Genomic DNA, 22,816 nt, shown 5'->3' with positions numbered 1-22,816 from the left:
GAGTCGTGCGGGGGAGGTCCTTACTTTGTATGGCCGTCCACACCTGTTGCGGTGTTGGCTTTAATTTATTAATTGCCTGTTGGGTCGCCACTAAAGTTGCTATGGTTTGCTGTCTCTGCTTATGGGTGTTATTGAACTTACGAATATTTTGGAAGATTTTCTGCGAACCTTGGGTAATTCGAAGTCTGGGTGTCAAAGGATCTCTCTATTCCTGTGACAATGGTGTCGCATTTAATTGCCATTAGTTTCGCACACTGCTGTAAGGTACGCTTCGAAGCTCAATGACTTTGGATATCCCGCAATTCGGTGTATTGAATTTTTTCATCCACGTTATCGATCGGCGGGCCAGCATTGATGAGGTGATATGTAAGCCAAGCGGCTTCCTCGGCCCTTGAAGACATACAAGTATAATATGACTTGCTCATGATACCAAGGACGCTTCCATTCCGCTTTACGTCCAGCATTAACGGATTAACCATGACTTCTGACACCATCAGCGCCCTCAACTACTTCATTGCTCCACTTGACGGCTCTCGGCCTTACATTTTATTCTACCCAGATAGCACCACGACAAAGCCGCCCTACAACTGGACCCAGGAGCCGCATGCTATGCAAATTGAGGACGTGCGCGGGAAGGAGGAACTTTACAACCTTGACAATGCCGGATTTCAGTATGGGCGAGAAGCGGCGAAGCATGCCAGCTTCTTGAATGATGATGAGATTCAGCGCAAATACTACCCTGAGAGCATCGACCTCATCAAGAGGGTTACGGGAGCGACCAGGGTTGTCATATTCGGTCACGGTTAGTTGACCACTGATTTAAATCGACGTTTTGATTACTTATTCATGTCAGTTGTTCGTCGCCGTCGCCCAGGCGAGGCACACGATAACCCACAAAATCAACCAGTCTCCGCTGTTCATGTGGACCACACGCCTGCGGCGGCCATCGCTGGTGTTCATAGACACCTCCCACCAACAGAGGCTCCTTCCCTCCTTCGCAGACGCTTTCAAAGCATAAACCTTTGGCGTCCTTTATCGCATGCAGCTGTAGATTGGCCGCTTGCACTATGCGACTTCCGCAGCGTCGATTTCGAGAAAGACTTGGTGCCTGTCGCTCTTCTATACCCTGACCACGAGAATGACTCATTCGGAGTCAAATACAACCCAAACCACCAGTGGAAATACATGAATGCGATGACCCCGGAAGAGTTTGTTCTTATCAAATAATGAGAAAAGCAACTTGGAGAGCTTTCCGTCATGCTAAAAGGGTCTCAGCTTTGACTCGATACAGGATGGCAGTGTGGCGAGGTTGAGCCCTCATACTGGGTTCCAAGACTCGAACACTCCAGAGGGAACGCCGCCTCGGGAATCCATCGAGCTGAGAGCTCTGGTATTCTATGATTAGAATTATTAGAACACGTTTTGTCAAGTGGCGTTGAGAATTGACAAAGAATTCATACCGCGTTTCGTTGATATACCTGTACGCTTGGTTGTACTTTGCCGATTTCCCTCTTGAAAATTTTGTACAATCCTCGTGGACGCATCTTGACTATCATGACACTATCCATGCATTCATGACGATCATGCATGCCGCATGGAGAATTCTGAAGTGACGTCGATGGCCGCTGGTCACGAACCAGCGGTCCAGAGGCAAGGACACCATTGGCTGCTCACAATATTCAGAGGTCCCACTCGACGCGCGCATTGAGGAGTGGCTCGTGTCTGGTCCGGGATGCCCCTGCCCTTCCGCCAGACCCAACCGCACACGAGAAACTAGAGCCCACCACCTGAGGCGCACATCCCTATCAAATATAACAGGAAGTGAAACAAGGGTAAAGACTTACTGCAACCCCATTCTGGAGTAGAGCATAGCTCCGTGTATCTCTGCCTCTGAGAATGTCGTTAAAACGTTTCTCAAGCTGAGTTGTTCGATTCATGAGAGGCAAGCTAGTAGTATTATGACTCGTGGGTAGTTGAGTGTTGAGAGGAAATTGCAGGCGCCGAGTCGTACGTGGGCACTTACCCTAGGCCTATCTACGCCACAAAGTTCATTTAAACGTAGTAGTACTGACTCATAGTAAGCAAGTACTCGAATCAAATAGCACTCAGGGATCTGCGCACCATTAATGGCGTTTTGGCGGGAGTCTGGATGTTGTTCGCAAATGATCACCTGCTCCCACCTAGGCAGGGGTACCTTTGGGTCAAGTGTGCGCCTCTATTAGTTAGAGGGTGATCAAGTAATATAGCGGATAGTTGCTGAACAATGCTGCCCTGGGACTAGTGGGAATTGGTAAGGGTGCATGTAAGTAAGGGGTGCAACTCCTCTGATAACGGACAACAAACTCATTTGTACCATGAGCGCTCTCGTAGCGCTATCTTCATTACCGCTAGGTGTCAAATCTCTCGACCTGTTGAATGATGCATATGCAGACAGCAGGTTTATGTAAACCATCTGGCGGGCAGCGCTGAGCACATAAAGATGATAGTATTTTATACAAAGAAAGGAAATCCTCGTCTCCGCCTCAGTACAACTGGGGTACATAATACTCCGTGAATGCGGCAGGTGAGAGAAAAACATGTCGTCACCATGTGGCGTATCAGAGTTTGTGCAACCTATCGACGCAACTATGACATCAACATCCCCCTCTAGGCGAACAGTGAGAGAAAAGTGTCATCATGGCCAACCGGGCATTGGAGGTCGTGATGTCGACAATTGAGGACCACTCAGAGAAATCAATTCTCTTCTTCAACAGCCGGTCCGTGAGCGGTCTACTATACAGTTCCCGGTCGATTCCGAGCGGACATTCAACGTTATCTTCAATCTCACCTTTAATACTTTCACTCATCCAAGGATTACATACCCCCGTCCCGAACCCCCCCCCCCTCATGGCATGTTCGGGCGGTGTATAACTGCTAACTCATCGCCGTGACTGTATCTCGCAGCCAAACAATGGACGAATGTTTGGCTTGTGGATACAGTTATCGCTATGACCAGGCTAGTACTCAAACTAAATCCTTATCTAAGTCATTCACACACTTTACACGACACACGCACCAAATCGGATCCCCACTACCCCCCACTACCACGTTTTTTTTGATATTGATAATGTTATGAGACCTAATATGTTTTAAGCTTTGCCGATTCCCTATGGGCCAGACCGGAGGTTCCAGGTGTCAATATAAAGGTACATGTAACTGTAAGGGATACAACTCCTCTAATAACGGACAACGAACTCCTTTGTACCGTGAGCACTGACCCGCTCAGCGTCGTCCCTAACACCGCTGGGTCTTGGCCTGTTAAATATTCTCGTATGACATATGTACAGGCGGACATCGGGTTTAAACAGATCGGTCTCGAGCTCAAGGTCTTGCATAAGAATACAATTAATGCGACAAAAGAAGCGTTCATGCGAAGGTATCCCAAGGCGACATGAAAATGTAGAAGTCAGCGACAAACACAGAATCCCTGCACGGGACAAACAAGTAGCTCACGGCAAATAATTCTCAAGCGCGTTCAAGGGACACGGTCGACGAGGAAGCACTTTAGTCACGGGGTAATACAGGTAACCTGCATGCATGTACCAACAGTAGGTACGAGAAAGAAAGAAAAAAGGTTGACAAGGACGCCTGATATAATGAAAGCGACAACAACAAAGAGAAATACTCTCCGCATGATACTTTCAGCAAGACAGTAGCAAGCGGAAAGTAACCCTCTTCATCGAGTGAGCGAGGGTTGGACAGGTTGACGAGGAAGAGCGTTGATTGGTAGTAATATCACTAGCAACAGCCTCCCTTCACTTTCGTGTCCTAGTACAGCAGATACAGGGCACCATGCTAGTGGGAAAACTGTCGTAGGGTGATTGCCGTGGCGTCTAGTGGTAGGTCAGAGAAAAAAATGCCTTGAGCATGACCATACCAGCAGATTTTGACCAAGCCCGTCAGAGGTTATATCGACGAAAAAAATCCGAGTGAGTGAAAAATCAAGGGATTCATCATGATGTTTGAGCGAGTTGATGCCCACTAAAATAATTCCATCTCTAGATTCCGAGGACTGGATCTAGAATTAGAATTATCTTCTTGAGCGTGCTCGTTTTTTAGCGCTACAAGTGGTTGTTGATGTGGTCTACAGTTAACTGTATAGTTCTCGGTCCATTCCGAGCGGACGTTCAAATACAAACATCAACGCACGGTGACCAAGCCTTCGCATTCACCAAAGGACTACATACCAGCGTTTGCTGGTTTGAGTACGATTGCGAGTTTCATTAGGAACCAATATTCGCAATCTCAAGACTGGCCAGCCAGCCCCACTACGAAGTTTTGATAATGATGATGATGTTATAAACCAACACGCTTTAAGCTTTACACGTTCCCCATGCAATCCCCACGGGCTCCGAGTCCAGACGCTAACTTGAGAGCAAAATCCAATATCTAATAAAAACTTTGGTATGCGTAAGTAAGGGTGCAGATCCACTGATAACAGGAACGGAATCCCTGACCAGGCCCTTTGTATCGTGTTTATATGGTCGTTGATGAGCGTTGGGCCACTCTACGCCGTCGTCCGAGTCATCGCTGCTAGGTATCAAATCTGTTATGACATTTGACATAACAAGCAGATATCTAGCAGCGGGTCTAGACCATGTCCGAGTCCGAATCGTTACTGTTCCTTGAGTCTTGAGCTTGCGTAACGAAATAGTGGGCGCGAAAAAACATGTATGTCGTGCGAGTGGAGCGTATGAATGAACATTTGAAGAAGAAGACAAAGACAGCGCGGTTTTGCGTCAACTGTATCTGAGTTCCCGGTCCATTCCGAGCGGACGTTCAAGCCCAGTGAGAAACGGTCCTAGCCGTATCAACGGAAAACGACCGAAATATCGCGACAATATTTGCGTCGATTTGGGGAGACGGATGAGACTTATATGATATTTTCAGCGACTCGCATCGAGCGAGATATTGCAGAATCGAGCGTGTTTGCGTAGCGTAGATTCTAGTATATTGTAGTAGCTCCCAATTGACCTTTTGCATATTCGCACATCAACCCAAATCGACCAAAAACAATTGTATTGCGAAAAAATTACAAATGCAATAAAAGTGTACTCTATATACCACTGGCACCCCCACCCGTGCGTCAGGATGACGTAGCCCACCAGCTTCTGGTACATGGGAGTCCTTAACTGAAACAAATCATTGTTAGATGTGCTTGCCAGGCAAGCAGACAGTACTTACAATGACAACTGCCTCATTCTCGTGTTTCTACGGCAATAGATATCAGTTAAAGTATATTGGGTAGCTTTTAATGGAACTCACCAATCGACTGTCTTGTAACGGTGTATCTGTTGAAGCCGCTGGACGTGTCGATAATCGGGACAACGGTAGTGAGCTAGCGATGATGTAAAACAGTCAGTAAATGAACCTGACAATGTCAGATAACTCACAATGTTCGAAATGTGTGCATATATGCGCCGTAAATAGCACTTACTTGGATGACTACGGTCGAGTGGGTGGGATCAGCAGATGGATTAGGCCGTGAAAAGGTCTAGTACTTATCTTGTTAGTGCAGTGGCTAAGCGAGAAAATCATGCATCAGACGGTACCAGGATGGTTGAGGTCAACAGCGAGATTTTGCTGAGAGGAGGACGAGATGATGGAAGGGAAGAAGAAAGCTGAGGTGAACCGAGTATGGATGGAATGTCCCAATATATATCATAATTGGTCCACTGCATATCGACGTCATCGCATGAGTGATGGTGCGTGCGCAGCTGATGCGCAAGAATGTTCAAACATTCAAATATTGAGCAAAGTCAAGTCAAAGTTGAAAAAATTTCAGCATGTTCAACCAATGTTCAACGGATCTTTGCTCAATGGATCAACCGCACTTTTCAATTTATCGATTTGCGTAGTTATCGCAATATTATTGGTATATAACTAACATTTTCGTCGTTTGCCGTAGATATGGCTAGGACCGTTTCTCACAGGGGTTCAAGTTCAACCAACCTTACTGCTCCTCAAAGAGCAAGGTTCGGTCTCACCAATCATGATGCACTCGCCAAATTGCATATGTTCTGCGCTGGAGAATGTTTGGTTGGGGGTATATCGTAGTATATGTCTACGACCAGTACCCATCACCCAAACATTCTCAAGCTACATACATCCTCAGATTCCTCACACCATGGGCTCAGACCAGACATCAATATCCAGTCGAAAGGTACGTGTAAGGAGTGCCACTCCGCTGTCAACGGACTCCCCTTTGTTACTCTCCCCCATTGATGAGCGCTGAGCCACTCCTCAACCTCGCTTTGTCCCAGTTGTGTATAAAAGTATGTCCGACATATACTTTGAATACCACGACTTCCTCAGGAGGGCATTGACCTCCATTCCTTCACTCATCTATGTAGATCTCTCGCAATCCACTCAAATATTTCCCATCGAACTCATATAGAAACCCTGTGTATGGGAGTTCACTAACGTGCAAGGCAACAAACTCCTGAGGTTACACTCACGGCGAGATCGCTTAATCGTTTCTAATACGGACATTGAATTCCCCAAAACGCTGTCATTGATGTTGATATTCCCTGTATCAACGGATGTTGGAGTGACGACAATTTCCGCTAGGCGGCACACCAGGTCAGTCATGGCGTAAATTTTCGTAACTCGAATATTCTCACTCTCAATATTCGCAACTGCGTCAAATAAATGGGCACAATCGAAGCCCTCTGATTTCAAGAGACCAGTAGTGACGGATCGCCCGTAAGCTACATTCAAATGATGTGATCACAACTGATTTTCGAAATAGCGCTTCTAGCTACTTAACTCGAAGATATCGGGCAGCAACGTATCGTTGTGAGTCCTTGGCCTGATTAGCACCGATATTGGGACACATCCTGTTCTTATGACATCTTTCTCTCCAGTAACGTTTCTAGGTATCGATGATGATACAGCGGTTCTCACGCAACAGTGAGCAACATCGGAATCTTATTCCAACGTCTACCATAGCGCTCGCTGATCACTGCAGGTTGCACACAGCATTTTTAACTCTTCGCGACGAGGGTGCGACCTGCATTTATGCCATGGAACGAAGAGGTGATGGAATCCCTGGGAGTCCCCTTCGCCTCCTCGCTCCATGGCAGTGCCCAGTTCATGATTTTACAGGCTCATTATATCTATTCACCTTTCAAACAAACACCCGATGATGTCAACCTAGCCTTGTCGTCCACCGGGGAGTTCTGATGCCGAAGTTCGAGACACTGGAACGGCAAGATTATTGGGAAGGCATACAAAAAAGCAAGAATGAACGAGCATATGTTGGGTCCAAGTCTAACAAAGAACTATGATTAAAATAAGTCACGGGTCTGTATTATTCCACAGCTCTAGATGATCCACACAGGATGCTGTTTGGATCGGTTGAGCAAAAATCATCCCCGAGGCAACCGACCAGTTTATAACGACATCCCGTGATTCGTTCGCTGCTCGTAGATTGAACAAGATGCGTGAGGCAAGAACACTGCGCACAACTGTCTGCAGGCTTGTCTGACTCAGTATTAGACATTAAATTAGCCATGATAGGGTTTACCCTGCTCCATAGAAACGACGAGTATATGATAACTGAGCAACCTATTTAGAAGCTTATCATACAGCTGAAGGCAAGCTACTCACAGGATGCATAAGAATGGCGACCCAATCCATCACCGATAACACTGTACGAGTTGAGGCCGTGTTCCTAACAAAAATCTACATGACTCACGAGTTATGCACAACATGTAAAACACGCCGTCCCGATATATAGTAGCAACTATCGGACTATTCTCCATTTGGTAAAATTTGAAGCGTTTGTAGAGCGTCAGGAACATCAACACTGACGGAGGATAGTGAACGCTGCACGAAATCATCGAGATGCTACGTACCAAGCTGAAAGATCATGTACAAACCATAAATGATGCCTTGTTGTCCCTCCCATGCACCACACTCGGGATCTAGAATATGGAGTGAGCAGAAGAAATGTGGAATGGGGAATACAGACTTGTGGATTTACTCGCAACGACGCTTATAATTGTTAATATAGCTGCGATTGTAGCCTAAAATAATGTTTGATATTTGAGCAGCAAGAAAATGGCCGAGAGGAAGGACCAAGGTCACCGTGCCAAACAATGATATCGCGATCAAGATCCTCTTTTCACCCCCACAAAACACGTACGTCCTTGCCACGAGCAACACTGAACAAGAAGTCACGGGGAGGAAAGCCACTTGACATGGTGTTGAAACTGACCATCAGCAGCAGCAGAACCTAAGGTGGTGATGGCTAGCAAAGACGTTGAGCATTTAGAGCTTTGAAGTAAGGTTTTTAAACACGCAACTGCCATTTACAGCAATGAATACCCCAGGATTTGGCTGAGATACCATCAGGTACTTGAACTCTGTCACAATAAGTAACGCTTACAATTCCTCTGTGAGTTGACTTGACGGTGTCTACGAGAGGGAGGCATCAGTGAAGAGCGAGAAGTAGACAGACTATCGTGAATACCCACAATATAGGTACATAGCGACACACAGAATCGGCACATAGCGAGAAATAACAAAGGCTATCCTCACAATCCCCCACTTTCTCCCCCATGTCCAGCGAACCTGACATTATGTTAGTGTTTACATATGGCCACTGAAAAACGCTAACCTCTGAGTCGAAAGTGATGCAGAAGTCGAATAGCTGGAAAAGAATTTGGTCATGGTTCAACCATGTTATTTGTTGCTTCTTACCAAAGCCGTTGCGGCCATAACTGTCACAGGAATTCAGTTGTGCAGGACAAAGTAACAATCTAACTACCTTCGACATACTGAATTCGAATGAGCAAGTGATGGATGGTAAGTGAAACAGGGTACGCACTGCGACAGTTTGACAGTCTGTTGAGACCCACACAATGACCCATCCTGAACGAAGCTGAAATAACGACTGCCTGATGCCGTCCGCTGAAGACGCTAGAGCTAAGTGGGCTAGCATCATATAGGCACATACTTATAGTGCTGACATTAACTCTTCCCATAGCACAGGCACGAAATTCGCATTGATCCGAATCAGATAGATCATGCATCACTTCCGGGACCATGCACAGGTAAGGCTTGCCCGCAGGGTATTCCAGATACATGAACCACCAGCAACGTTGACAGGCTTACATACCTCTGTGCAGCAGTATATGGTATGGCTGTGCTGTATGTGAGAATTACTCGTAAATTTTGATATCATCAAACGTTCTCAACTTGACGGAATTTTATCGGTTGACTTCCTAAGAAGCCTTACTAAAGGCCAGTCCGCATACGTAAAACGCAGGAACGCATTTCGATCACGAACAGGCTGAAGCAGGCTACTGAGTGAGAAGGTCAAGTGTCGTAAATGGGATTACTCCCCTGCCCTCAGAACCGCTGCCGTTGACAATGGGAACGGGATAGGGTCGCGGTTATTTACAGTATCCATCGCAGTGCTGTCTTTGGTTATGCAGTCAAGGCTGATGAACCCTACTTTTCCGGAGACTACGGGGGCCTGTAATCATAGAGCGACGTAAGTACGATGTCCACATACATCAGTAAGATGGCTAATGCCACTTGTGGAAAAGTCTTTCCTACACTGGGGCTCCGAAATGGGCCTGGCAAAGAAGTAGAGAACGTTGGAGCGGTACAGCCGAGAAAGCCTGTCTCTCACGTAGCATGGATCACTGTTTTGAAACCTAGTATGATGGGCAGAATGGCAGAAATCAGTAATTTTAATTTCGAATGCTCGTCGTGATTGTGTTATGCGTAAGAGAGTTACCGGGGATAATTGACGTGAAAGAGAATATCATCGAATAATATGTACAATTCCTCGATACTATCCTTCCTGGTCATTGTCAGCACAGACTAAGTGGCAGGTGGTAGACTGGTAGTACATGGTAAGTTGAAGAGCGGGGTTTCAATTACGAAGCTCAACCGATCAACATTCAAACGTTCAACAGTTACTAACTCATCACTAAGCCATTCTCTGAAGCAGGCTTTAAATTCAAACTTCAAGCTTATGTTTCAAAGCTTCATGGACAAGCAATAGAGATCACAACCTCATCGCGAGCCAATACTCGTGAGACACCACTGTCTCATGCAATCAGTGCCAACAACTTATGAGCAGACGTCAACGATCCTGTAGAACTTACTGGTGTCCACCAGGAGCTTGACTCTGGGAAGCAAACACTCTTTGCGGCACCGGGCATAGTCCTGGCGGCGATTTGACCCATCGAATAAATTGACGAAGCTGTGGAGCACAAAAAGCTACAAGAGGATGCAAACCAATGTCGTCGTTGCCGTCCTCTGTACTAGTCGTCTGTACTCTGAAGTGCATTTCAATGGTCTACAGCTAGACCACAGCTTACGAGGGTCCGGAGAATTGGTCCGCATGATGATTAAAATCCCTCCTACGAGTCTTCATCACTAGACACATACTCTGAATTGCTCTCGTTTCCACTATCCTCGTAAACCTCCCCACCTCCACCGACGACCGCATTTCTATCTTCGCTTTCCTGTACTAGAGGCGCAATTCCAATGTGGTTGTGTGAACCTTCAATCCCACAATCGTCAACACCTTCACCTGCAACCAGCATCAATCTCCTCCCCTGCTCGCGGACCATAGAGAAAGACTTGACAAAATCCTGGACGACTTTCCACCTGATAGAGTATTTTTCAAAGTTTGGGTGGTCCCTAGATCCTTGAATCCATGAAGCAACTAATCCCACTCTGGGCGCGACGGCTGAAATAAAGGCAGCAATCCTTGTCGGATGGTGAATTCTTGGACTGCCAAAGAATGCTCAAGACAGCGCCTTGTGTGCAAATCCTTGGTACGGAACATCAGGAGAGATCTCACATCCGTCTATTGTGGACCAATTCATGATAACGGCAACCGAGACTAAACGGGGACAATGTTGCAACAACGAAATGAAGGCATTTGGAGTGATTCCGTGACTCGAATGGCCATGTTTGATGAAGTGTAGCTCTTCCAGGAGGGGCCAGGCCCTAGCCATCTGCAAAAGGACAGAATCGTCCCATCGTACAACATAGTGGTGGTACGCTTCGAAGTCGAGCTTGCGAAATGCAAAGAGCGGTTTAAACACTGCCAGTCTGATTGAAGTCTTGTGATCAGTAAGCCGATCGGTGATGAAGATTTGTATCTGCTCCAGTGAGTTGTGCGCACATGTATCAGATACACGGGAAATCGAAGCCGGCAAGCCTCGGGCAGAATCCACCCACCCAATGGTATGGAAGCATATTAATTTTGGAGCGATGAAGAGGCTCTCGAAAAAAGCATCTACGAGCACCAGACTGCTGCATACTACAGTCAGTTCTTGCAATGCACAGAGCATAGAGCCCTGCAGGAGCTTTTTGGTATCCACAGACATAGGAATTGGTGGTAGATGAAACTTCAGAACTCGGAGTGAAGGCAACTTGAACAAGTGGAGTATGGCCGCCTCCGAAACTCTTCTAGTGGTCACCGATGTTAGGCGAGACCAACATTGCAATGCAGTTGATGTGTCTTCTGAATCTGCGGACGAAGAAAAGCTGAAATGCGAGACAGAGGGGCACATCATCGAGATACATGACAAGACGGAGTGTTCGGATGGACCAAAGATGCGGGTGGTGATATCGAGCCTCGCTAATTTCGGAGTGACAAACAACCAGATATACATAAATATATCAGTGGCAAGCAGATCCCACGTAAGAGACATCAAGTTGGGGAGCAAGGGAAGGGGGAAGGGAGCACAGCTAAGGGCACGCCAAAATTCGGTACCGGCGACCGTTAGAATGCAATTTGTTCTGAATGAACGGACACGATGGTTGTATTTGCAAAAGATAGACCAGTCGTCGAAGGTCATGGTTCTTCGAAATACCTGGCAAATGGAGTGAACTGGCATACTCTCATTGTGAGCAAAAGCTTTACCTACCAATTTTCGTCCCTCCCATTCCCATAGGCTTTGCGGGAGACATCTGATAAGTGGTTCAAAGCCATCCAGGTTTTGCCACAAAAGGTCTAGTGCAACCCCACTGAATGACTTGCACGTCAAGGCAAGTGCCAGGAGTGTCTTAATATCCCAAAACTCCACAGGAGTGTCACGGACCAGCTGAAAAATCTTCCGCCGGAGTTCAGGTATAATGACCATACAGCGAGTAGACGCTGGCAACTTGAGCGTTGAGGTAGTCGGAACGTCGCTGCATCTTTGTTCGCTGTGGGCGTTTTGAGGCGTGTTGGCTTCGTGTTGATCCTCAACGCTTTCGACGGAGAACTCGGCCTCCATGAGTCCTCACTGCGTATTCAATTTGTGTAGCACAAGGGTCGAAGGAAACAACCCAGTCTGAGGCCCGAACTAATTACCGAATCAGCCGCACAGCCACATTTGCAGCTGCCAGGTTACATACCCGACTGGGCACCTTGACCATCATCCGGAGCATGTCTCCGACGAATCCTCGTTGGTTTTCATGTGACAGTAACAGTAACAACCGGTAGTGCTGAATAGCAAACTACCAATACGGTACCGTAATATAGACCAGGCCCTCGTCCTTCTTTGCCTACCCCTCTCCGCGAGTCTGTCTGTTCCCTTACAATGCTGCTAGAAACAGAAACACAACCAATTATACAAGTGCAGAGGGAATAGAAACGGAGATGATTGTGCAAAGCTCTGATGCACAGAAGGCTTGAGATTTTTGCATTGAAATCTGTTGAAATACATGTCATTTTTGAATACCGACAACTTCACGACAGTGCGCCAACACTACTCATACTTCCACCACTGAAACAGAGAGTTCTGCATCACGTTGTTCCTTCTCCGACACGGAATTTACATCTCTGCGTCCATCTTCCATAGACGGTGTGAGGTTGGCTACGGGTCCATTGAACCAATGGACGCCTCCATACACCGGACAATAATACCAAAAAATCGCAAGGGTCATGTACCCTCCAAGGACCACAACTGTATAGTTCATCTCTTGTGCAGTCGTTTGCGGGGTCGAAGGAAAGAAGAAAACGATGATCATGAAGACCATCGACGACACAGCTATCGCAGCGACCGGAAAGCTCTGCAGGGTATATTAATTCAGGAATGGCAAATGCATCCCGATATATCAACTCACTAGTTTCCCAAGATGAAATGGGCCGGGTTTAAAATCGTTCTTGAACGCAAAGCGGGTTGTGATCGGCGTTATGTAAGAGACATACGACGCAGTGAGACCAATGGTGAACACCGCATTGATGGCCTCGGTGCTCACGAACGCAAGAAGTCCAACCACCAGAACAAAGACGGTGTCGAACCAAACCGTATTGACAGGTGTTTTCGTGTAGCCATTGATCCGGTACAAATATCGTGAGAATGGGAGGGCTCCATCACGAGCAAATGCAAATGTCTGGCGAGAGCCGACCAGGAGGGAGTTCGATGTCACTATATACCTACTCTGTGATTAGGCTATGGGTGTGCCACGTGCCGCTAAAACGTACAGCGTTGAGATAATGAGACACCACAGAGCCAAGGCCCCCCTCCGCCCAAACGACGTGTACAAGATTTGCGCCATAGGCTGGCCGACAGGGCTATTTAGGACGCTTTCGAGGTCAGTACCCATGCAAAAGGCAAGGGAGACATTGATTCCTGGAGAAGAAAATGTCATCCAGTTCAGAGTGACACGTCGTTCCACATACCCCAACCAAGGACGATCGACACAGCAATAGAACTGATCTACCTGGGGTAAACACAAAATCGGACACTTTCTAGCGTTACTTACGATTGCCAATGGTATCGCAGTAGCAGCATTTGAGGCCTCCTCACTCATGTGGACGCTGGCATCATAACCCCCTGACGGGTTAAAAGTGGTCATGAAGTGACAATTTGGGAAAAAAAAGGGTCTAACCTACTGAATAAAGAGGAGCCATGAAGCTCAAGATAAGTGCGAATCCAGATGGCCAGCCGGCCACTATAACTGACGGTGAGCCGCGATTGTAATCAGAAGAGGATACATACAGTTTATGAAGCTCCCTAGCGCAAAACTTGCACTGTTTCGGTATTCGGGTGGCGTTGCGATCGGAAGTGCAATAATGACTATGAAGCAGAGGCTGCCGGAGAACTTCAAGCAATGATCACGAACGAGTATACAACACCTACCACAAATTCACAAACGTGTATAGTCTCTGCAGTCGTGCCAAGACTTTGGTACCGAGGCTCACGAGGACGGCATGTGACAGGGCCAAAGCTGCGTATATACCGCTGTGGCACCCGTTAAGAGATATCATGCATAGAAGAGGGTGGGCTGACTAGAGCTGCTCGTTGGTAGTCGTATATGCTTGGTCGGAGGCAATACTGATCGCTGCTGCGATTTGGATTGCGCAAGCCCAGTTTACGGAAGCTATCCCCATGCGATCAGAGGCAGACTGTTGAAAAAATGAGAATCGTCTTACCGACTCCAGTGATAGTCTGTATGGTATTCGAATCTGCAGATATCAGAACGGGATGCACGCCATATCGAGATGCAAGACGTACAACCAACTATCCACGACAGAAAATTCCGGCACCGTGGAGAAGCAAGTGAATAAGTCCAATAGTATAGCTAGACTTCATGATGAGCAAGCGTGAAACAGTGACGGCACAAAGTACATACACCTCCAGAAGTAGGTGCTGCTGACGCAAGCTCCGCCATTGCCAGCCCGATGCACATGATGAAAGGGCCAACAATTGCCCACTGCACAGATAGAAGCTTTACAAAGTGATCCCCACGTATGATGAAAGCTTACCACCCAAACCATAGCGACAGGTCCACCATTTGGTATGGCATAGAAGAGCATGGAGCTGAATAGATTTTCATCAGTGGAGTAATGTCAATCGGCTCGAGTCTCAGTGGCGACTTACGCTATACTAGAGAGCACACCTATATAGCTGAATGCAAGTCCAGACACCTGTACAACTGTCAGATTGGGCCGTGTCGCATACACGAAAGAGTCTGATATCAAGCGCACCTCTAGTGGGGTAAATTCCCTGCGAAGCTCCTGCTTGTATCCTAGCTTGGCGAGAACAGTCTCATCGGCGTCCAGTTGCAGGTGCCGCTTCGAAGTCATGGTCGCAGGAGCTCTGGCAACCATATCGTATCACTGCAAGTCTCTGCAAGTGGGCGATTCCGAATAAGTTACGGCGCGTACTAAGAGAGAATTACCCTCAGTAAAATCCACATTATGACCGAGAAGCCCCGAGAATACCTATATGATATAACCTGGTCTGCGATCCAAACGGAAATTGACCGAAGTGATGCCCAACCTACGGACGCCCAGTGTCCGTTTTAGGAGGTTTTAGGTGGTCTACTTGGTGGAACATCCGGACTCAGATCAGCGAGGAAGTTGGCATATGTGGGCAAGTTGAACAGGTTTGGAATCAGTGACGTTCACAGTTGGGACTAACAACTATCAGCGACACTGATTCCAAACCTGTTGGGAGCCGATTCACCCACGATTCACCTTTTTTCAAGAATCAAAATTGTCATCGAATCGTAAACTTTGACTGTCGAGCCTATTACCGCACAGTCACAGTCACATTTACTTAGTCAGCATCCGTGCATCACGTATCGCACCACGGGATTCGTTAATATGCACCATCCAATCACTACGATTTGCGACCAAGGACTCCAGGCCTGTGTGTGTTGACTCATACGCGCGTAGTGACTGTATTATGAACGCCCTCCCAGCAGCTTCCACGAGTCGCAGTCTGCTTCTCCTAGCCTCATAAGCAATGTCACACATCTATCACGAATTCAATGCAGACTTACGGAAGTCAACTGTAGTCTTTAGACTCTTCCTGTTGACTCTCCGGAAACCCACTGTCGAAAAGCTCCTTGACGAAGACATCCGTTATGACACCCTGATGCACTTGTGTCCAATATCACCGTCAATTCAATCTTCTCTATAATGCCGGAACCTCTCATGTTCCTTCGTATTGCTTCAATTTCATCCCCCGTTCGCTTGCTCTTGCTCAGTGCCTTCTTTTCCTCCAGCTGTTTTTTCATACCTCACAGTTTACAACATCCTTACACGCATCGTTTTTATGGTGCTCTCATTCCCACCGCCTTCGTCATGGATATCGCGATTACATGCTGTACTATACAGTGAACACTTGCTATGAACTACATATTTCGTCCCGCCCTATTTTAAGCCCATTGGATGTACTCAGTACAACAGGAACTTGAACGGCCACAGATGACCGCAATAACGATGTCCTTCTTTCTCAGTCAGCTATGAGGAAGCACCGATGCTATGCACCACTTTCAGACAATCCATGACGCACACGCAACCGCATCTCTGACGAAATCGACATGCATTGTCCGTTGTTACGTGCCCTCACGAACCAGCACGGACATCATGAGAGTCACACAGTCAGCTCTTCAGTAAATCATTCGCTCGGATAACCTGAACTCGGACTGGATAGACTAAAATCGAAAGTATGATCCACTGTACACGTTACATTCAAGTTATATCTGAAATGTCGAACAAAAAACGTCAAATCGCTAGAATACAATCATCACAGTACTAAGGTCTGCAAGTGTTGATTTCAGTACGTGCGGGTAACGGAAAGGACATTGAGGAGACTCACTCCTCTTGGCACTTTTGCCAGTGTTGTCCATGTGCCATGCGGCTCAAATCAAGCTCAGGACCTCTGGGTATCACTAATACAGTCCCAGGATTATAGAATAAGTGTCGAGAAGCGGGTGGTACCCAGAATAAGAGCCGATGTTTGGGTCCTACCACCCATCCGCTGTCAACATTCAGGAAAATGGGGGTCGAACTGCGGTCGTCATAGGATGCTCCCCCCGTTATCTGAGAAGTGTTGCGCAGCGCATGGATGGAGTTGGGCGAAAAGCAAATGGAATGATTGCTCAATGTCATGGCAGTGGTGGCATCGATTGCACGACGGTCATCTGATAATGCTGAATGATCTGACTTGGTGCGCTGTTGCGATGGCTGACTCATTACTGCATCCCACAGCCGAACAGTGCTATCCGAAGAACGAGTGACGATGCGAGTGCCGTTCGGTGAGAACGAGACCGAATTTACTGAATCAGTGTGCCCCCTCAAGGGCTCCCCGACTTGCTCCCCCGTCCCTGTATCCCACAGCCGAACAGTCTTATCCAAAGAACCAGTGACGATGCGAGTACCGTCCGGCGAGAACGAGGCCGACCAAACTGAATGAGTGTGCCCCCGAAAGGGCTCACCAACTGGCTCCCCTGTCCCTGCATCCCACAGCCGAACAGTCTTATCTCCCGAACCAGAGACGATGCGAGTGCCGTCCGGCGAGAATGAGACCGACCAAACTGGACGAGTGTGCCCCTGTAAGGGCTCACCGACTGCCTCCCCTGTCCCTGCATCCCACAACCGAACAGTGTCATCCGAAGAACCAGTGACGATGCGAGTACTGTCCGGCGAGAACGACACCGACCAAACAGAACGAGTGTGCCCCCGCAAGGGCTCACCGACTGGGTCCCCCGTCCTTGCATCCCATAGCCGAACAGTGCCATCCAAAGAACGAGTGACGATGCGAGTGCCGTCCGGCGAGAACGAGACCGACCTTACTGAAGAAATGTGCCCCAGCAACTCACCGACTGGCTCCCCCGTCCTTGCATCCCACAGCCGAACAGTCTTATCTCCCGAGCCAGTGACGATGCGAGTGCCGTCCGGCGAGAACGAGACCGAGTTTACTGAATCAGTGTGCCCCCGCAAGGGCTCACCAACTGGCTCCCCCGTCCCTGCATCCCATAGCCGAACAGTCTTATCCTCCGAACCAGTGACGATGCGAGTGCTGTCTGGCGAGAACGAGACCGAGTTTACTGAATCAGTGTGCCCCAGCAAGGGCTCACCAACTGGCTCCCCTGTCCCTGCATCCCACAGCCGAACAGTCTTATCCTCCGAACCAGTGACGATGCGAGTGCTGTCCGGCGAGAACGAGACCGACCTTACTGAAGAAATATGCCCCAGCAACTCACCGACTGGCTCCCCTGTTCCTGCATCCCACAGCCGAACAGTCTTATCCTCCGAACCGGTGACGATGCGAGTGCCGTCCGGCGAGAACGACACCGAGTTTACTGAAGCAGTGTGCCCCCGCAAGGGCACACCGACTGGCTCCCCCGTCCCTGCATCCCACAGTCGAACAGTGTAATCCGAAGAACCAGTGATGATGCGAGTGCCGTCCGGCGAGAACGAGACCGACCTTACTGAAGAAATGTGCCCTGGCAAGGGCTCACCGACTGGCTCCCCTGTTCCTGCATCCCACAGCCGAACGGTGTAATCCGAAGAACCAGTGACGATGCGAGTGCCGTCCGACGAGAACGAGACAGAGTTAACTGAATCAGTGTGCCCCTGCAGGGGCTCACCGACTGGCTCCCCCGTCCCTGCATCCCATAGCCGAACAGTGTTATCCGAAGAACCAGTGAGGATACGAGCGCCGTCCGGTGAGAACAACACCGAGTTAACTGATTTAGTGTGTCCCCGCAAGGGCTCACCGACTGGCTCCCCCGTTGCCGCATTCCACACCCGAACAGTGTGATCAAAAGAACCAGAGACGATACGAGCGCCGTCCGGCGAGAACGACACCGAGTTAATTGATTCAGTGTGCCCCCGCAAGGGCTCACCGACTGGCTTCCCCGTCGCTGCATCCCACACCCGAACAGTGTGATCAAAAGAACCAGTGACGATGCGAGTGCCGTCTGGCGAGAATGAGACCGAGTTGACTGATTCAGTGTGCCCCCGCATGGGCTCCCCGATTGGCTCCTCCGTCGCTGCATCCCACAGCCGAACAGTGTGATCAAAAGAACCAGTGACGATGAGAGTGCCATCCGGCGAGAATGAGACCGACAAAACTGAATGAGTGTGCCCCCTGAGCACGGTCTGAACAGCTGGCCAGTTCACGTCACGTCCGAATGCCACACGAAGAGTATTCGGAAACCATTCAGAAAACCTTCTCGACAGCGGAGAGTTGGCGGGCGCGAATGGGAGCGCTGATACATACAGATGTGCTGTGCTGTGCAAAATGATGCCCCCGAAGACTTGAATGAACCTCTGTACGTCCATTGCAGTCAACAAGACATCTTTGAATTTGGGATGACCCTATGTTTACGCATGAGCACTTTATCTGGCACTTAGTAGCAATGTAGTCACCTTTAGCCACGGGGGAATGAGCGGAAGGGCAGAAACTGCACCGCCCAGCGCCTCGATCAAGGCGAGTAACTCGAGCCAGAAAAACAGCCGCTCGTGGTCGAATAACAATTTCACTTCTTTCGCGAGTTCCTTGTCAAAGGCTGTGGTTCGTACGTGTGACGTCCAAAATCGAGATGAATATGACAGATGTAAGGGGATGCATTTTCGGACTCGTTCTTGTAGACCCGGGTCTTCCCTATTAGGCAAATATGACGACTTCAAATCACAGATGTTGAAGCGAAGACTGTGTTCCATCACCCGAAGCGATGCGAATGCAAGGTCGTGTTGCGCCCTTGACAGGTCGATGAAAAACTCTCCACTGAATGATTTGTCCGTTAGAAAATCGCGGAAGGATGCATGAAGTGGTCGAATCGGTGAATCTGGGTTGGTGGTGCCGCTGAGGAGGGACCCCATGCTTTTTACCACAAGCTCGACGTCGAAATTATCCTCCGGAGTTGGAAAATGGCGCCTCATGGCGTTCAGGGAAGCTAAAGGAAGGGGTTCAGCTGTGCCTAGTATTTGTCTCATTACTGAGCGAAATCTCGCTAGCTTCGTGGAACGCAGTTTCGGCGAATGCTGCATATGGGTAGATGTATCCCTGGGCATGATATTTGTCAGAATGAGGAGATACATCTCGTGCAACAGCCTGCTTCTCTCAGCAGGATCGCGTGACACCACGCCATTGTAGCATTCGATTGGAGATAGCCCCATATCAGACTCTTTGATGTATCCGCAGGCGAGACGCGCCCACTCGAAAAGTCCATCAGCCTTCTCAGCGAGGACTGCGAACTCTCTATCATGGAAATCCAGCCCTTCCAACTCCTTGGATACGTAAGCACGGATGTCGCGCTCTGCATCTGCTCGTGGAATATCATCCAGCGACATCTGTCGAATGTGCTGAACACCGCGAAACTTGTCTTTGATGTCATCAAGCGGGCGAGAGGTAACAATGAAGCGGAAGTTGCCAGGGAGGTCTGTGATTTTGGGAATAGCGAGGTTTGGATGTTTGCCAGCTAAAATGCGGAGGAGGTCTTTCCGTGTCTCTACCCCACCGGTCTCATCCAGTGCATCGATCACGATCACGATGGGTTCCCTAGTTGACCTAGATGACTTTCCTAGTGGTTCGATAAGAAGCTTCTGCCACTGCTGGATGATATCCGGCGTTTTCTTGAGCGAACTCGTGGCCTGCACTGCATCTGATAATGCCTGCCTCATCTCCGGATCACGGTCAGCCAGGTCGCGCGCGATCGTGGAAAATATCTTTTCATGGCGACGATCTGCTTCTCGCTGACGGTCAAAACAGTAACACGAACCAAGCCCTCCCGCATCATTGAACCACTTAGCAAACTGAGTGTGGGCGATGGCCGATTTGCCCTTGCCTGCAGGGCCAGATAGCCACAGCACGCGTTGAACGTTGTCCCCAGTGCTGTTGACCCATTCTGTAATCTGGGAAAGGATTTCTGTGCGCGTCCCTTCAAGGCATTGTTTCCTGGTATCTAGTCCCGCACCCTCTGCATAAGTCATACCACTGAGGTCCAATGTTTCTCCTGAAAGGGTATGAGTATATGTCAAGTAACAAGCACGTCTGAACCTTACCCGTATGGTGTACATAATTGGCTATGTCGTGGACATGTATCGCTACGTCGCGAGTGACTTGGTCCCGAAAGTTTTGCATGAGCGTATCCAACGTGTTACTGTGCTGTTGGATCGTATCATTCGTTTCTGAGACGACGTTCTTTCCGAGTCTCTTCCCTGTGATAACGATAGAAACTTGAGACGGTGCAAAGCGCAACAGCTTGTTAAGACTCACAAAAGTTCTTGGTCTCCGAATAATTTTCGATGAATTGGGTACATTTCAGGGTCTGCTGAGAGATCTGTCCAAGGATAATGCGCATCGACGAGATTTGGACAAGCATCTCGTCTTGTGTTATGAAGTTGTAAACTTGACACAACTTCTTGAGAAGTTCGTGTACCGCTTTGTCGCGATCCACTTGCGCTAGAATAATCTGCACGGATGATTGCTGAGCGGTAGGTGATAGGAAGAGAGAAAAAGAATACATACTTTGGCTGCACAAGACAACGTGCCCAGTGCCATCTTTGCATATGGATGTACCTGTGGAACTACATTAGTTCGGTTCTGATCGAGAGGAGGGCCTGCATACATTCGCAATCTCTCCGATAACAGCGTCAAATATCTTGAGCGGTTGGAGATATGTCTCCTGGAAACTGTTAGCAGCATCGGAATCCTTTTGTGCGCCTTGAAGAACAGAAACCACGGTTGTCTCACGTCCCGAAAGTGAATGCATGTCCTCTACAGCCTCATGAGCATCCTGAAGCGTCAATTGGGCATCAGCCTCTACTTTCACACCAGACGGAGCCGCCGGAACCTGCGCGACCACAAGAATAATTTCAGAGAAAGCACAGAAGCTGGAGGGCAAGTATAAGAACCTACCGAGGTCGATGAAGCACGTTCATGATCGACATTCGGGGGAACAGGGCTGCGGCTGGGGGAAACCTTGGAGCGCTTATGCCAATCTTAGTCATATTCCAGGACACTTATTACGCATGCTCGTGGACTCACTGAGATCCTTAACTTGTTTGCACCGTCCTTAACACTGCCCTTAACCTTGTCCAGAAACCGACCGACTCTACCACGGGGTCGGTGCTAGACGAAGGATGAGTCAATGTCAGTGTTTGGAGTGGAATGCACGATGTGATCCTCGAAAACCACGTACCGAACTTTCACCAGCTGTTGCTTCACTAGATTTGTGGGTTTGTTGAGTTGAACCTCTCGACGATTTGCCTTTCCTCATTGTGAATAGCAGTTGAAGGGGAGTAAGATAAGAGACTCACATTGGCATCATATATAAGTATACGCCTCGAGGCAATATTTGTTGCAAGCGTTATGTAAACGATAAGCATTTGAATTTCGACCGCGCTCTTCAGACATGTGGTAGATCGTCGAAGCTTAAGGTGATTGTGACAAAAATAGTCTCGGCAGTGAAGAACATCCTCGGACCTCAATTACACGACTTCCCCTCATCGCACCACGCAGCCACCGCACCCTCTTAGTCTTCAACCTCCCACATTTCCACCAAGAAGGCTGGCGCTATTCCTCGATGAATTACTCCATCATGTTATATAAAATAACAGGCCATTATTACATAATACAAGCCTCGAGGCTTGCAAGCGCTAAGCATTAACACCGATCTCAAAGGAAGAAAGAATCTAATCGTCCAATAATTGTCCATCGACTTTTCACTCTCTGCAAGGGTTCCCCCTAGACTAGCTAGACTGCATGCTATCAACTTTGGACACGAGTATCAACAGCTATTAGGTTCGCATCATCAATCGCCATGACTTGCTGTACAACGCTTCATTAACATCTGGAGGTCTCAACCTTCTTCTCATCACACCCACCGAACGCATCATCAACTCGTCGTCAACCCTTTCTACGCAGCCAACCCACCCTCTTCTGGCGCTCCCTTCAAATGATCATTTTCACCCGCCACCTCCAGCGTGTCTCCCGGCAGGTACCCAAAACAGACAACTCCACCATCCACATCGTCAGCGACAAGGTGCAAAAGTTCAACGTCGTCGCGTATT

The 22,816-nt window shown here is 48.4% G+C and overlaps 5 protein-coding genes across 5 annotated transcripts; 1 reads left to right on the top strand and 4 right to left on the bottom strand.

The window, feature by feature from the left end:
• Nucleotides 1–477: 477 nt before the first annotated feature.
• Nucleotides 478–1,405, top strand: DFJ58DRAFT_731200 (uncharacterized protein; the record flags this gene model as incomplete). The annotated part of the gene is made up of 3 exons (XM_041386008.1): nt 478–802; nt 854–1,208; nt 1,276–1,405. The coding sequence occupies 3 exons, from the start codon at nt 478–480 to the stop codon at nt 1,403–1,405; spliced, it is 810 nt and encodes a 269-aa protein (XP_041240726.1).
• Nucleotides 1,406–4,925: 3,520 nt separating this feature from the next.
• On the bottom strand, nt 4,926–5,868 carry DFJ58DRAFT_853000 (uncharacterized protein; the record flags this gene model as incomplete). The annotated part of the gene is made up of 5 exons (XM_041393839.1): nt 5,545–5,868; nt 5,433–5,494; nt 5,305–5,377; nt 5,224–5,250; nt 4,926–5,171 (listed from the first exon to the last, which is right to left on the bottom strand). Exons 1-5 carry the CDS (start codon nt 5,575–5,577, stop codon nt 4,926–4,928), a joined length of 441 nt encoding a protein of 146 aa, XP_041240725.1. The 5' UTR covers nt 5,578–5,868.
• Nucleotides 5,869–7,291: 1,423 nt separating this feature from the next.
• DFJ58DRAFT_26927 (uncharacterized protein) lies at nt 7,292–9,368 on the bottom strand. The gene is made up of 17 exons (XM_041379579.1): nt 9,244–9,368; nt 9,002–9,188; nt 8,873–8,955; nt 8,813–8,822; nt 8,746–8,765; nt 8,663–8,695; nt 8,520–8,616; nt 8,432–8,460; nt 8,349–8,382; nt 8,261–8,293; nt 8,131–8,207; nt 8,015–8,069; nt 7,899–7,967; nt 7,739–7,849; nt 7,651–7,691; nt 7,568–7,599; nt 7,292–7,519 (listed from the first exon to the last, which is right to left on the bottom strand). The coding sequence occupies exons 2-17, from the start codon at nt 9,129–9,131 to the stop codon at nt 7,339–7,341; spliced, it is 1,035 nt and encodes a 344-aa protein (XP_041240724.1). The 5' UTR covers nt 9,132–9,188; nt 9,244–9,368; the 3' UTR covers nt 7,292–7,338.
• Nucleotides 9,369–10,594: 1,226 nt separating this feature from the next.
• Nucleotides 10,595–12,331, bottom strand: DFJ58DRAFT_706466 (uncharacterized protein). The gene is made up of 2 exons (XM_041383730.1): nt 11,943–12,331; nt 10,595–11,888 (listed from the first exon to the last, which is right to left on the bottom strand). The coding sequence occupies exons 1-2, from the start codon at nt 12,291–12,293 to the stop codon at nt 10,812–10,814; spliced, it is 1,428 nt and encodes a 475-aa protein (XP_041240723.1). The 5' UTR covers nt 12,294–12,331; the 3' UTR covers nt 10,595–10,811.
• Nucleotides 12,332–12,659: 328 nt separating this feature from the next.
• On the bottom strand, nt 12,660–15,374 carry DFJ58DRAFT_802539 (amino acid/polyamine transporter I). Its single transcript, XM_041390931.1, is given in 17 exon segments — nt 12,660–13,071; nt 13,126–13,438; nt 13,487–13,634; nt 13,685–13,721; nt 13,768–13,838; nt 13,894–13,956; nt 14,004–14,095; nt 14,145–14,246; nt 14,295–14,385; nt 14,496–14,586; nt 14,638–14,718; nt 14,771–14,825; nt 14,886–14,932; nt 14,993–15,132; nt 15,143–15,171; nt 15,230–15,283; nt 15,317–15,374. The coding sequence occupies 14 exon segments, from the start codon at nt 15,113–15,115 to the stop codon at nt 12,772–12,774; spliced, it is 1,614 nt and encodes a 537-aa protein (XP_041240722.1). The 5' UTR covers nt 15,116–15,132; nt 15,143–15,171; nt 15,230–15,283; nt 15,317–15,374; the 3' UTR covers nt 12,660–12,771.
• Nucleotides 15,375–22,816: the final 7,442 nt, after the last annotated feature.

The sequence above is a fragment of the Suillus subalutaceus genome (assembly GCF_016647625.1).
Source record: "Suillus subalutaceus strain FC151 chromosome Unknown DFJ58scaffold_101, whole genome shotgun sequence".
NCBI classification, from domain to species: Eukaryota; Fungi; Basidiomycota; class Agaricomycetes; order Boletales; family Suillaceae; genus Suillus; species Suillus subalutaceus.
Note: the sequence above shows the minus strand (reverse complement) of the source record. Positions and strands in the feature narration are given on the sequence as shown.